The 12,495-nt window shown below is 36.3% G+C and overlaps 1 protein-coding gene and 1 pseudogene across 1 annotated transcript; both read right to left on the bottom strand.

Annotated features, from left to right (window-relative positions):
* The window catches only part of LOC113322427, a 31,013-nt pseudogene extending 19,017 nt beyond the window's left edge, over nucleotides 1-11,996 (bottom strand).
* On the bottom strand, nucleotides 9,124-10,591 carry LOC113322428. Its single transcript, XM_026570506.1, has 4 exons — nucleotides 10,325-10,591; nucleotides 9,918-10,004; nucleotides 9,496-9,708; nucleotides 9,124-9,403 (listed from the first exon to the last, which is right to left on the bottom strand). The coding sequence occupies exons 2-4, from the start codon at nucleotides 9,931-9,933 to the stop codon at nucleotides 9,216-9,218; spliced, it is 417 nt and encodes a 138-aa protein (XP_026426291.1). The 5' UTR covers nucleotides 9,934-10,004; nucleotides 10,325-10,591; the 3' UTR covers nucleotides 9,124-9,215.
* Nucleotides 11,997-12,495: the final 499 nt, after the last annotated feature.

The raw sequence follows: 12,495 nt of genomic DNA, 5'->3' as shown, positions 1-12,495 counted from the left end.
GTTCTTACGCCTGGAAGATTTTCGATATAATTGTTTGGGTAGTTTTAAGGAGATTAAAGGGCTGGAAATGTTTGGGATTATTCTATGGACTTATAGGAAGCTAACAGGGGTGAGTTGAAGGGCCAGAAGTGGCTGGAAAATCCGGGAGAGCTAAACAGGGTATACGTGAATATTCTGGGAGATATTCTCGAGAATTTGTTCACAACAGGGACCGGGAATATCTCTGGTGATTGGTTCGGATATATGGAAGTTATTTGAGAATATATTCACTGCGACGTTGGATTCTATGTTTAGAATATATACAAGGAAATCTCGGTGATTCCTGTGAGAGTAAAGATAAAATATTCTTGCATTCAACCGAGAGGATTCAGAGTTATGACGGGATATTTTCATCCCTTGTTGGCTATATAAAGAGGTTACGAGACTCATAGAAGGGTTGGAGAGTTTTGGGGGAGAGTTTGGAGTCGAGAGAATCAAAGAACAAAAACATACAGAGAGAAAGTTTCTGCTGGTGCGAGAGAGGAAGAACGGGAAGAACAGACTTGCATCAGCAGTCGTTCTTTGCAAGCGTCTGCGACACTCAGCTGTGGGTCGATTCAACCAGGGAACAGCTTTTCATTTCTGTCGCTCTTGTAACAGCAGTGTGTAACGTTTATATGCGTTGCAAACCCGATTATATTTACATTTTCTCTTGATTGTAAACAACTTTTGAGCATCAATGAATCATTTTGAGAGGTTTTTCATCATGAGTAGCTAAATCCAATCCCAGGGGTGACGGAGGAAGCCGTTCTTTCAAAAGTTATGTGGTAAAATTTATTTATGCAACTCTTTTATGATTAATTGCACCGAATAAATATAGAGTAAATGATTTTTATTAATCAATTGTGTTTTCTCTTGATGGAGTATGCTTAGTAAATTGCTTTTGATACTTCATGCTCGCGATTAACAATGGATGTTTTCAAAATCTAATTTAGGCAATGATTAGAATCACAATTTCCTTTGATTGGAGTTATATTGTCTAGAATTGCATGAAAAGAATTGTTATTGAATCACATAAATTTTGGTGGATGGTGGAATCCTGATCCCCAGTAAAAATTCTCTCCCATATTTTGTTAATATTGTGCATATAATTTTATTTATTTAAATCTACAAAAAAAAGTTACCTTCACAAGTTCGAGTTTGAACGATACCCCTTACCACTATTACTACAACCACACGAAAAATTTTAAATCAGTGTCAGCTAAAGATCACTGGTTTGGGTGACTTGAAATTTAAAAACTAAGAATACACATGTAGCAAAAATGTGTATAAAAATCCACTAAAGTTTAAAAACAATATATAATACATAGGTAGTAAAAATATACAACAGAACCTAGTTAGTAATTCTGCGAATCATTTCCGAATAGTAAATCATATTTTCATCATGCATATCCTATAATCTCTTTTTCTTTTCAACATGCTTAGTTCGTCTCTATCTCTATCCCGAGAGAGATCATCTCAGGATCCTATAATCTTTTTTTGCTGATTTGTCTCCTTCTTTTGCTGTCTGAGTTTCCTCTACCTCTTCCTAGTCTCTCAGTCTTAATTAACCTAGGACGTGCGGCAGAATGATATGTTTTGCATGCAACCTAGTTCTGTCTTGATTTGCCAAAATTAATTGTGGCTTTCTATCCCTTCCCTGGTGGTCTTTTCAAAAAAAAAAAAAACACAAAACCAAGCTTATGCGGGTCCCATGACTACTCTTGAAGTCGGATCCGGGTCGGACTCTCCAGACCCGGTACCAAATACTGATTCCCCATCTTTATCTGATAATAATATCTCTATTGCAAGAAGACTATTTTTCTCTTCGCCTTTTTGGGGGGATTCTCTTGAATCCCTAATTTCACCTTCTGTTCTAGTGAGCCCTGAAATATTCTTATCTAGGAACACCTCTATTTATAGATAAAACCAAAATAAAACTGTTTGAAAGCATAGTAAAAAAAAATGGAACACATAGAAACTCTGCTTTTAGAGATAAAATCCCTTCCTCTAGCTCTTGGATGTGGAAATGTATCTACAAAGGAATAATTTTAGTTGAACAAAACAATATTTAGGAAATGGGTGATGGAATGAAAGTCAATATATGGGAGGATAAATGGATTTTTGTTTGTGTATTTTCAAGAATATAAGAACCCCGGACGATAAGAACTCGTATAATCCATCCTCAGTTCATCCGAGTGAGAGACTGATGCAGAACAAGGATAGTCACACCTGACAGTTACAACTTTCAGAAAATATCTAATAGTTATTTTCAGTTTCTAGTTTCAGTTTCTTATCTTGTGTGTCTAATGTGTGTGTTAACTTCCTATAACTACCTACTAGTATTTAATCTTAGGATACTGATTTGTAAAACGTTATTGATGATTATTATTTTAAAAGGAACTAGTTTTCTGTTTGTGTATTTTCAAGTGTTCTATTTGTTGTTCTTGTGGATTCAAAACACAAATCTCTTGAGATTATACCTTGTGTGCAGGATTCAGAACAGTGTTTTGTGGATTCAAAACACACCTTGTGGATTCAAGGTTATTTCTTATCGTTACCGCTGCGTCAATTGGATTCATAGAAAGGTTTGATCCTTGTTTCATGGCTTCTAACAATGATGGAGATGGTGGCAACCGCTCGACTGGAGATGTTCGGGAGAGTGCTGCGACGTTAGGGTAGATTGCTAACACTCAAGCACAAATGATAAGGTCCGTAGATACGTATAATCCATCCTCAGTTCATCCGAGTGAGAGACTCGGGTGTAACTCATGTAATATACGAAACCGGGATGATAAGAACTCATATGATCCATCCTCAGTTCATCCGAGTGATATACTCCAGTCTCACTCGTGTAATATACGAAACCGGGATGATAAGAACTGATATAATCCATCCTCGGTTCATCCGAACGAGAACCTCGTGTCTAACTCTAGTAATCTTTGAACCCGAGATGTCGAAATCCGATAGATTTCATATTCAGTTCACCGAAATGAGAACCTCTGTTTTAACTCTAGTAAACTTTGAACCCGAGATGTTGAAATATGATATATTTCATCTCTATTAATTCGAAATCTGACAATATGAAATATGATCCATATCTAGACGTGGACTAAAATATACACGACATTTATTAATATACTTGGTCATAATGAAGGTTGTTAATACCCCGAAAACACGAATTGAGTTTAGCAAAGAAACACAATTTAGCAAAGAAACACAAACTTCATGATCTGTATGAACAAAATAGGTTTATGTGAACCATTGGATTCTTAATCCATATGAGACACAATAGATGGTTATTGGCCATCGATTTAGGGAGAAACCCTAAATGTCGCGAATTTTCCCTAAAGATTCACAGTAATTACAACCGTTGCCACCAATATAAGCAAACCATAACCCTAATTATCACTTTTACCTGATGTATCCCCTCTCTCTTCATCAGTTCATTTGCAAACGAGAACCAAACCAGCCAAAATATCTCCTCCTCTCTTTGAACTCCACCATTACCAACCATTTAAGCCCTATATGACAAAACCTCATTAAAATTCATTATGATTATTAACCTTCAACATCTTTCAATTGTGCAGCAGTTATGTTTGATTTTACAAAATCAGCAGGTACAATTAGGGTTTTTATCAATTTTTTTTTATCTTCTTGATTTTTTACTGGTCGATTTCTTAACGGGGGTATAACAATTATTTTTTTCTGGTTGGTTTCCGGTAGATTGAACAACTTAAGTTGCAGTTCAGATCTTCTACAGGTAGATCTCAACATCTTTAGTCGCAGTTCGTATCGGGTATACTTGATTTTATTCGATTTAGGTGATTTCTACCTTTTGTATAATACTGATGTTAGGTTTGGCTTGTTGATTTTAACCAATTTTTTTTGTTTTTGGTATTTTTATGCAGATGCATGGAGTTAGGTTTTAATATGGGATTTATCGGTTTGTTTTTAGGTTAGTTACTTAAATTGAATGACTTGAACTTTAATTTGATATGAAAGTTATGTATTGGTGTGATTTTTTTTTATTGTTGTTGATTTTGCAGGTTGAGAACCTAAAGAAAGAAATGAAAAAGAAAATGAATGTGAAGATGAATAGAGAACTAAGTTAGGAACATGGAAACACGCCCAACTGAAGCTGAGAAGAAATTGAAGGACTCCAATTTGAAGCTAGTAAATGTAAGGACTTCAACTGAAGCTGAGAAATTGATATGGAAGTTGTGGATTGGTGTTGATGATATATATTTTTTGTTTGTTTGTTGTTTTTGATAAATTGATATGGAAGTTGTTACCTTGTTGGAATAAACTTTGTAACTACTAACTAGTGGCCAGTTTCCTGTTAGACCTGCATATGTATATACTTCCTTATTGGAAGTATATATACCTTATTGCTATATATACTTATTGTGTGATGATTGTTGAGTGCCCAGCATATAGTTACGCGTTGACCAATATATGAATTATAGAAAAGATACTATGGTTTTTCTGCTAACAAAGGGATATCTAAATATAATTTTGATGGGTGTTTGACCCCCTTTGAGATGGTAACATTTTGAACATTATGTATGCATTAGTTTTCTTAGAAAACTATGTTGAAGAAGTTGAATTATGGTAGATAAATACCTTTCTATATTTTATGAAAATGTATGTTCGTCTGATTCGGGATGTATTTTGATAGTTTTGTTCTGGATCAAACCTAAGATGATGGTTTTGTTTGTCGTCAGCTGTGCAGTATGAAGCTCGCTGAATACAAAGGGAGAGCAACAAAGTAGCAATGGAGAACTGCGATATTGTTCGTAAATTTATACTCTGAAGTACTATCCTGCTGCATTGCACTTGCACAACAACTTCAGTTACTACCAGGTAACTGAACAGAAGATAAAAGGTATACTAAATTACCACTCATACATATTGCTCTAAATAAATTTTTTTTACCATAATACTGAAAGAGAAAATGATTGATTTTACTACCACTCCAGTTACATATTAGTCCCATGTAGAGCAGAATACTTCTTCCGATTAATCAATCTCCTATTAATTGCGTTATTCTCAGCTCTTATAGAATTAACACATTTGACCAGATCATTGTATGTATGGTGTAATAGATCTCCAAGAGGTGGCAACGGCGTAACTGGAAGACCCAACTCAACTGTTTCCTTTCTTAATCTACGACCTTCTTCAATCGCGTCATACATTCCTCATAGGACATAACTCCATTGGCAGAAGTATCCAGATTTGTTAAAGACATACTTGAAGAACCCTCATCCGCTGGTTTTGGTAGGTTGTTGGTTTTTTGGTTGCTTTGACGTCTTCTTTTTGAAGGAATTTTAGAAAAACATTTTTCCAAACATGATTTGCTCTCTGATCTTGAACCCATGTGATCGAAGTGGGTAGTTTAAATTGTAAGGAATCACTCCTAAGGGTTGGATGTCATATATATATATATGTATGTATATAATTGTAGACTGAGAAAGCATCTTCCTACCTCACTCATATCTAAGTTGTTTGATTTTCCTTTTGTTTATAATTTTTTTTCTTTGTTATGTTAAATGAATCACCCATTTGCTTTGAAATTTGAATAAGCATTTACTTCCCAACTCCCACACCCCCACCTGCTTTGTCTTAAAGTAAACTACAGGCCGCCACAATAATTTGTCCCTTATTGGACCATTTTTATGCACAATTTTTAATAGTGATAGAGGTAACGGTTTGTCCCCTTATGGCATGGAGGTGATGTGGCTAATGTGATGAAAAGAAATTGGTTTTCACTTTTCAGGTACATATGAGAGGATTCGAAGGGAATGTTTTCAATGTGTGTAAACATTACCCAATAATGGGACAAGCTTTAAATTTGCTTTTTTTTCTTCCTTATCTCTTTTGTTTTTGAAAGGTAACACAACCCGTAAGCTGCCAACAAAAGACTAATTGGGAAACGTGAAAAAAAGAAACAAAAAAAAAACTTTTTGACTAATTGTAATTAGTCAAAAACAGCTTGCTTTTTTCTTTTCAGTTACACATGAGAGGTGAACATGAGAGGCGCCAGCTATATTTAGTTGGCATTAAATTCTACATGTTTGCCAACATAAGTATAAATGGACATCATTCAGATTCGTTTGTGCTTAATAATCTCTAGGGTAAAGAAAATCACTGTTATTAGGTACATTTGTTTACAAGTATTTATCTCAAATCATCTGAAAACAATGGCAGGATCTTCTCAACAGTCTGACGTAACCTCACTTAATTCAACTGCCCGAACAAGAAATCAATATACTACCATATATGGGAGGAATGGTGTTGCGTCGAATGGTGATGAGTTTGTTGACTCTAAAAAACCTATTGCTAAGCGTGTAGTAACTAATTTCTACACAACAAAAAACGGTAGCCAATTCTGTAAGGAGTGGTTTGAGTTAGTAAAGGAGGATCGCCAGTTACGTGAAGAATGCAACAGGTTAAGGATCTCAGTACCGGAGTCATGTATCATTCCTTATCATGGCAGCGGCGTATGGATCAAGGAAGAGAATTTTGGACAAAGTTTGTTTCAAGATCTTGCGCTTTTTGAGCTGATGAATGGTGCAATGAAGAGCGATATCCGAAGGCACAAGAACGCAGAACTTGAAAAGAAAAGTGATGAAGAATGGTCTAAGATAATGTCTGATTAGTTTATTTTATATTTGAAGTCCTTTTTATTAGGTACGATGGAACTGTTTTTACTTCTAAGTTTTCCTAGTTATGGCTATATAATTTTCGTTGTTTCAATAAGAAAAGTAAATGAACATTAGCACGTTTAAAAGAGTGCATCACCTAGCTACCAATCACTAAAACAACATGGTAGTAAATTATTTTTGATTCTTGTAATCAGTTCACATGAAACATGCCAGTAGAACTTACAATTAATAAACATAAGATAACTAAGGAATTCCTTTTCAAAGGGTAATTCCAAAATTCAATTACAAAAGACCTAATTTCTGAAATTTAAGGTTTAATATTAAGTCTGAGAAAAACTAATTTACCCTGAGGATGAAAATATGACTAAATCCACTCTACTAATGATGCCGCCTAAACTATTTCAAACAAACATAACAAGGTAAGCAATGTCAGCAACCAAATCACTCCAGTTCTAAGCCTTGGGACAACGTTTGCTGTTAGCATAATGCCTTGTCTGGTGACACCTTGAACAAGCTCTTTTCTTTCTAGGTTTTTCAATGGCAGACCTTTTCCTCTTGATGCTCCGACAACCAACTTCCGATGTAGTTTTTGGAGGAAGCACCACCCGCTCTGACACCTCCGCTGGGACATCCCAAGTTTCTGGGCTCAACACACCATATATTTTAGGTTCATACATAGATCTCCAAACCGATGTTTTATAATATTCCCCACAAAGGCCTTCTTCTTTTATCTTATATGTCTCACACACTGCAAGTACGTGGGGACACGGAAGATGCTGATAGTCAAACACTTTGCACGTGCAAGACCTTCGGTCAAGATAGACGGTGTGCTGCTCTTCATAGTCACCCTCGTCCACTTCATATTCGTCCCCATCGACATGGCAAGCCACAAACCTTTTTGCCACAACCCACCGTTCTTTGATTATATACCGTGCATGTTGACTCAAAGGATCTTGCCGATCACGAGCTAGTTGTCTACGTTCGCAGAACCATTCCATAAGGAACCTGCGAATGTAATCGACTAAATGACAGATTGGAAGACCTTTAACATCAGCTATTCTTGAATTGAAAGTTTCACAGGCGTTTGTAGTCATGAGAGTAAAACGACCTGTTCTAGCCTTCACCTTGGCCCACATTTCCGGTCCAAGATTCACTACAGATTTTAAAGCAGCAGGGCTCACTAAACCTAGGTCTCTCATAGCAAGTTCATACTCATCATTTCTAAACGCTTTTCCAGCTCTTGTAAATGCCACCGAAGCCGTGGCGTTGTGGTAGGTCTGTTTGATATTTTCTGCAAGGTCAAACATTACAGGATTGACCTATAAGTACAACATGAAGCATGCATATATATATATATATATATATATATATATATATATATGTCTTAAATGTATCATACAACAGGGTGGACAACAAAACTTGTTTGGACTGTACATATATGCAATATGATGCTATTGATGCTACAAAACTTGTTCTGCCACCTCCGCTGGGACATTATATGCAATATGATGCTATTTTCATTGACTTCATAACTCTATCTAGATACGCACACATAAATACATACAGTCTGATAAGTTATACTAAACACAAATCAAGGTTAACGTTGTATCCATTCAGATAACTAACATCAAATCTATTTAAACACAAAACTCGTGTGTTTATAGTATATAAAGTCTTGTTAAATACCAAAAAGATGGTGGATGCAGTATACTTGATTAGCACAAGGAAACGCCAACCTTATGGCTTTACCGATCGATGGGTGCCTGTCTGTTGCCACAACAACATCTTCATTCATAGCATACTTATCGCCAAGTACTCCGACTAACTTTCTCATAAACCATTCCCAAGATTCATTATTCTATGAATCAACAACAACAAAATCAATAGGATAGATCGACTCACCGGGATCCATTCCAACGGCTGACAGTAGAACTCCTTGGCGTGGCCCTGTAAGATGTGTACCATCAACCACAAATGCGGTTCTGAAACAGTTTTTGAATCCTTCAATACATACTCCAAAAGCAAAAAAATAATATAGAAAAGAATCATCCGAATTAGTTACAATCTCGGTAACAGTACCCTTGTTACGAGCACCAAGCATGTGACTATAACCAACGAGGTGTTGGTACGATTCATCAGGGCTACCTTTGATCAGCTCAATACCACGCTTGCAAGCGTTGTATCCCTGCCGGTAATTTATAACCACTCCATAATCCCTTTTTATGTCCTTAAACAGTTGTTTGGGCGTAAATGCCGCATCTAGTTCTTTGAATTTGTGCTTGAAAAGCTCTGCAATTCCAGTAGCGGCCGCTTTGGTTCTTAATTCACGGTCAGTCCTTTTGTTGCTTTCACAAGTATGCACATCGTTTGCAACTGTGAGTTTCCACCACCCACAAGAATCTAAGGGAACTGCTCGCAGACGCCACTCGCATGTCTTGTCTTTGCATTTGGCAATAAACCTCTGGCTGTCGGATTTAAAAGCTTTGTACTCAAAATTTATTTCTACTTTGGCTATTGTAAGTATAAGTTTCAGCTCCCCTTTCTTTTGAAAGTGTTACCCACACATAGATCATTGTACTTCATATCCTTCGGGGGTTTAGGAATATCCAGAACCGGCGCTGGAGTTGTTGTCGCATCATGAAGACATCGGAGTTTCTTGGATGATGGAGTTATTACTGGTTGAAGACATCTCCTAGCCTTTGGACCACTAGTACTCGCTGAAAAATAAAACATTCAACATTAGTGTGATTATTTGGTCAGGAAAAACATAATACAAAAGTACAATAACAAGAGGGACAAATAAACGTACCTTTAAAACCACCATATCCCTTGATGGTTTCATTCTTGGACTGATAATCCTCACTGGAACACGACGTGAGATTGTTAAGAGGGGTCAAGGGAGTGTGGGGAAGCATCTTGGATCCGCTGTAATCTCCAGTAGTTGTTTTGGGAGTCAGGGAGGAATATCTACTTTTACTTCTTCTCCATATTTGATTGTGTAAAAGCTTGGGACTCCACATGTCTGGCCAACATAAAAAATCAACATTTATTCACCAAAAATCTTAATCCTTTGCTTAAATGAGGTTCCCGGGACATCTATGAGGCCATACACAACAAAACAAGGTTTGCGCACGAAACCTAAAATATCCATTGCTCTCTTCTTCACATCCTCAAAAGTGTACTTATCAGGTACCCCCGCAAGATGTGTCATACCTTTGTAGTCATCATTACCTTTTTGTGCATGCATTCACCATTGCAGTGGATGAGAAGAACTTTGCTTATCATTATGGCGACGACAATTTAGGGTTCTAAAAGCAACTGCATTTCACAAAACATACTATCAGTTAGTGGATGAGAACAACTTTGCTTATCATTATGGCGACGACAAATTAGCAACTGCATTTCACAAAACATAACATACTATCAGTTATAAGATCATCCTGTATCATGAACCCTACATAAATTAAGTAACCAAAACACAAAATTAAAGATAACCCATACCTCATTTCACTGTAAACTATATAAATAAACATGGATTCGAATCCCCAACACATATTTAAGAACCCTAACTTTGAGTTTGAAATTGAAATTAACCCAAATTTAATATCGAATTTGAAAGAGCTTAAAGTTAAGCTCACCTATAGATCATTCCTTCTCTATCTCAGTTGGATGATTTGCTTTCATCGCGTAGTAGCTTCCATGAAAAAGAAAAAAAGATGAAAAAAGGAAGAAGAAGAAGATGAACCGCTAAAAAAAAAGAATGAACTTGGGTGGGTTATGTAAGGAAAAGAGGGGTGTAACGGGGGTGTAAGGAAGGTGAAGCGTTAGGGTCCCGTCAAACGGTAGGGTCCCGGCTTAGATGGTCTTGACCTTAGTAAAAATGTTATCACTTCGTTCATTCCCGTTGTCACCTACATGGCACCTACGTGGTCGAGTTGAGAAAGGTCTTCAGCGTAGGGTCGCGACTTATAATTATAAGGTCTTGACCCTGGTAGAAAAGGTCCTCACCTCGTTCGTTCTACTTGTCATCTACATGGCGCCTACATGACGCCTAAGTGGTCAAGTTAAAAGGTCCTTAAACTAAGGTCCTGACCTACTTCCAAGGGTCCAGAACTTTCAAATCTTATTTAATTCCATTAACAAGATTATTTTATTAATAATCCAAGAATCCAGTATAGGGTCCAATTAAAGGGTCCTGGAACTTGACAACAAAATATTAACAAAAATTATCTTATTTTAATATTTTTTTCTATTAGAAAACTAGAGTGGGTCCAAAAAGGTCCTGTCCGGAATCCAGACCCTCCTAGGGACCCTAAACACTTAAATACCATTAAAAAAATGTGATTTCCAAATTTTCATTTCAAAACATAAGATTTTTTAAAAATATGTTAGAGTCTAGTAAAGTGTCCTGACCTTTTCATCAGGACCTTTGCACTGAAAACCACACGAAAAAACACTTACTTTAAGTTTTGAAAGTTGAAAATAATATTAAACAATTAAGGGTCCTCTAATATCAGGGACAGAAATATCATATAGTGACACTTTTGGTAAATTTGGGTTTAGAGCGGCACTTTTGGAAACACATTTCCAAGAGTGACATTTTTAAGAATTGAGCCATCTTTTTTCATATACATGTTTGCGTAATTACTAAAAAAAATATTTAAAATATTTAGGTAAAAGTCAAAAGAACAGGAACAAAATGGTTAATAAATATAAATTGACTTATGGCAGCAACAGAATCTCGAGCCGCAACGGCAAGAATGTCAGCACAAGAAACACTTTTGGCTCAGAGTGCCTCAACTTGAGTTTTTATGGTGTCAATGACATCAAAACCTCTTACTGAATTTGCATTTGGCCCTGCTGTCTTTTCTCCAGTAAAGCTTGATGTATCATCCAGCAGAATGGAAGCATCACAACCCTGTAATCAATTTCAAGCAACAATTAGTACCATATATATGGAAGCATATGCTTACTAGCTATTTGAAATTAGTACGGAGTGTTTGTTGTAGTTCACTTGCATTAACGAAACAGTCATGAAAATGAAGACGTAATAGAGAAGCTCCCATTCTAGGTTCGTTTGACACTGCATTTACTACTGCAGCTTGGATGGTAGGGAGGAGGTTAGGGCAACTAGTTGCATAAAAAGTGGAAGACAACTGAGCTGATGTTGTACTGATGTGCATGCCAAACATGCACAATGATGATACTAGAACAAAAAAAAAGAATGGCCAAGAAGAAGATGAAGAATAGGAAGCCATGGTTAATAACAATTGAGAGATTATGAACTAGCTAGATTCTGATTGAGTATAGAAGAACTAGTAACTCGATGTGTTAGCTTATGCCTAATTGATTCCTATTTATAGAACTTCAGCAATGCCGCATGTGTACGTGTATCTTCACAGGTACTTCTCAAAAATTGTGTATGAATATATAAATATATATATTCAAAGTCAAATTATGTAGTTTAATTTGTTTAGTTAGCAAATCGCATTTCATATGAGGGCAGGTAAGCCTATATATGTCTGATAATCATGTACATCATGGGCATATATGCATGGTATTTGTTGAAGTCAATAATATCGGTGTTTTATGTCTCATCTCGCCTCCATCTCCAGCTCTTTCTCACTTACGCAATGATATCTCTCTTTACCTGATCTGAAACTTACCTTTTGATCTTCTTCAACATCAATCGTAAAGGAACTAAGTCTAACTGGTTAAGTCCTAATATGTCAGGGAAAGTTACCAAAAAGCTAAAAAGTTGTATGTCAAATGTGTTTCTTAAAGTTCAATCTAAAGAAGCCGTTTGTTG

The sequence above is a fragment of the Papaver somniferum genome, chromosome 11 (assembly GCF_003573695.1).
Source record: "Papaver somniferum cultivar HN1 chromosome 11, ASM357369v1, whole genome shotgun sequence".
Taxonomy (NCBI): Eukaryota; Viridiplantae; Streptophyta; class Magnoliopsida; order Ranunculales; family Papaveraceae; genus Papaver; species Papaver somniferum.
The sequence above is the reverse complement of the archived record's forward strand: the minus strand, read 5'-3'. Positions and strand labels throughout refer to the sequence as shown.

Excerpts from the sequence above, each read along its gene's own strand:
- LOC113322428 (XM_026570506.1), bottom strand. Across the intron at positions 9,404-9,495 it reads GGGATATGGTGGTTTTAAAG|CGAGTACTAGTGGTCCAAAG; the intron begins GTACGTTTATTT and ends TTTATTTTTCAG.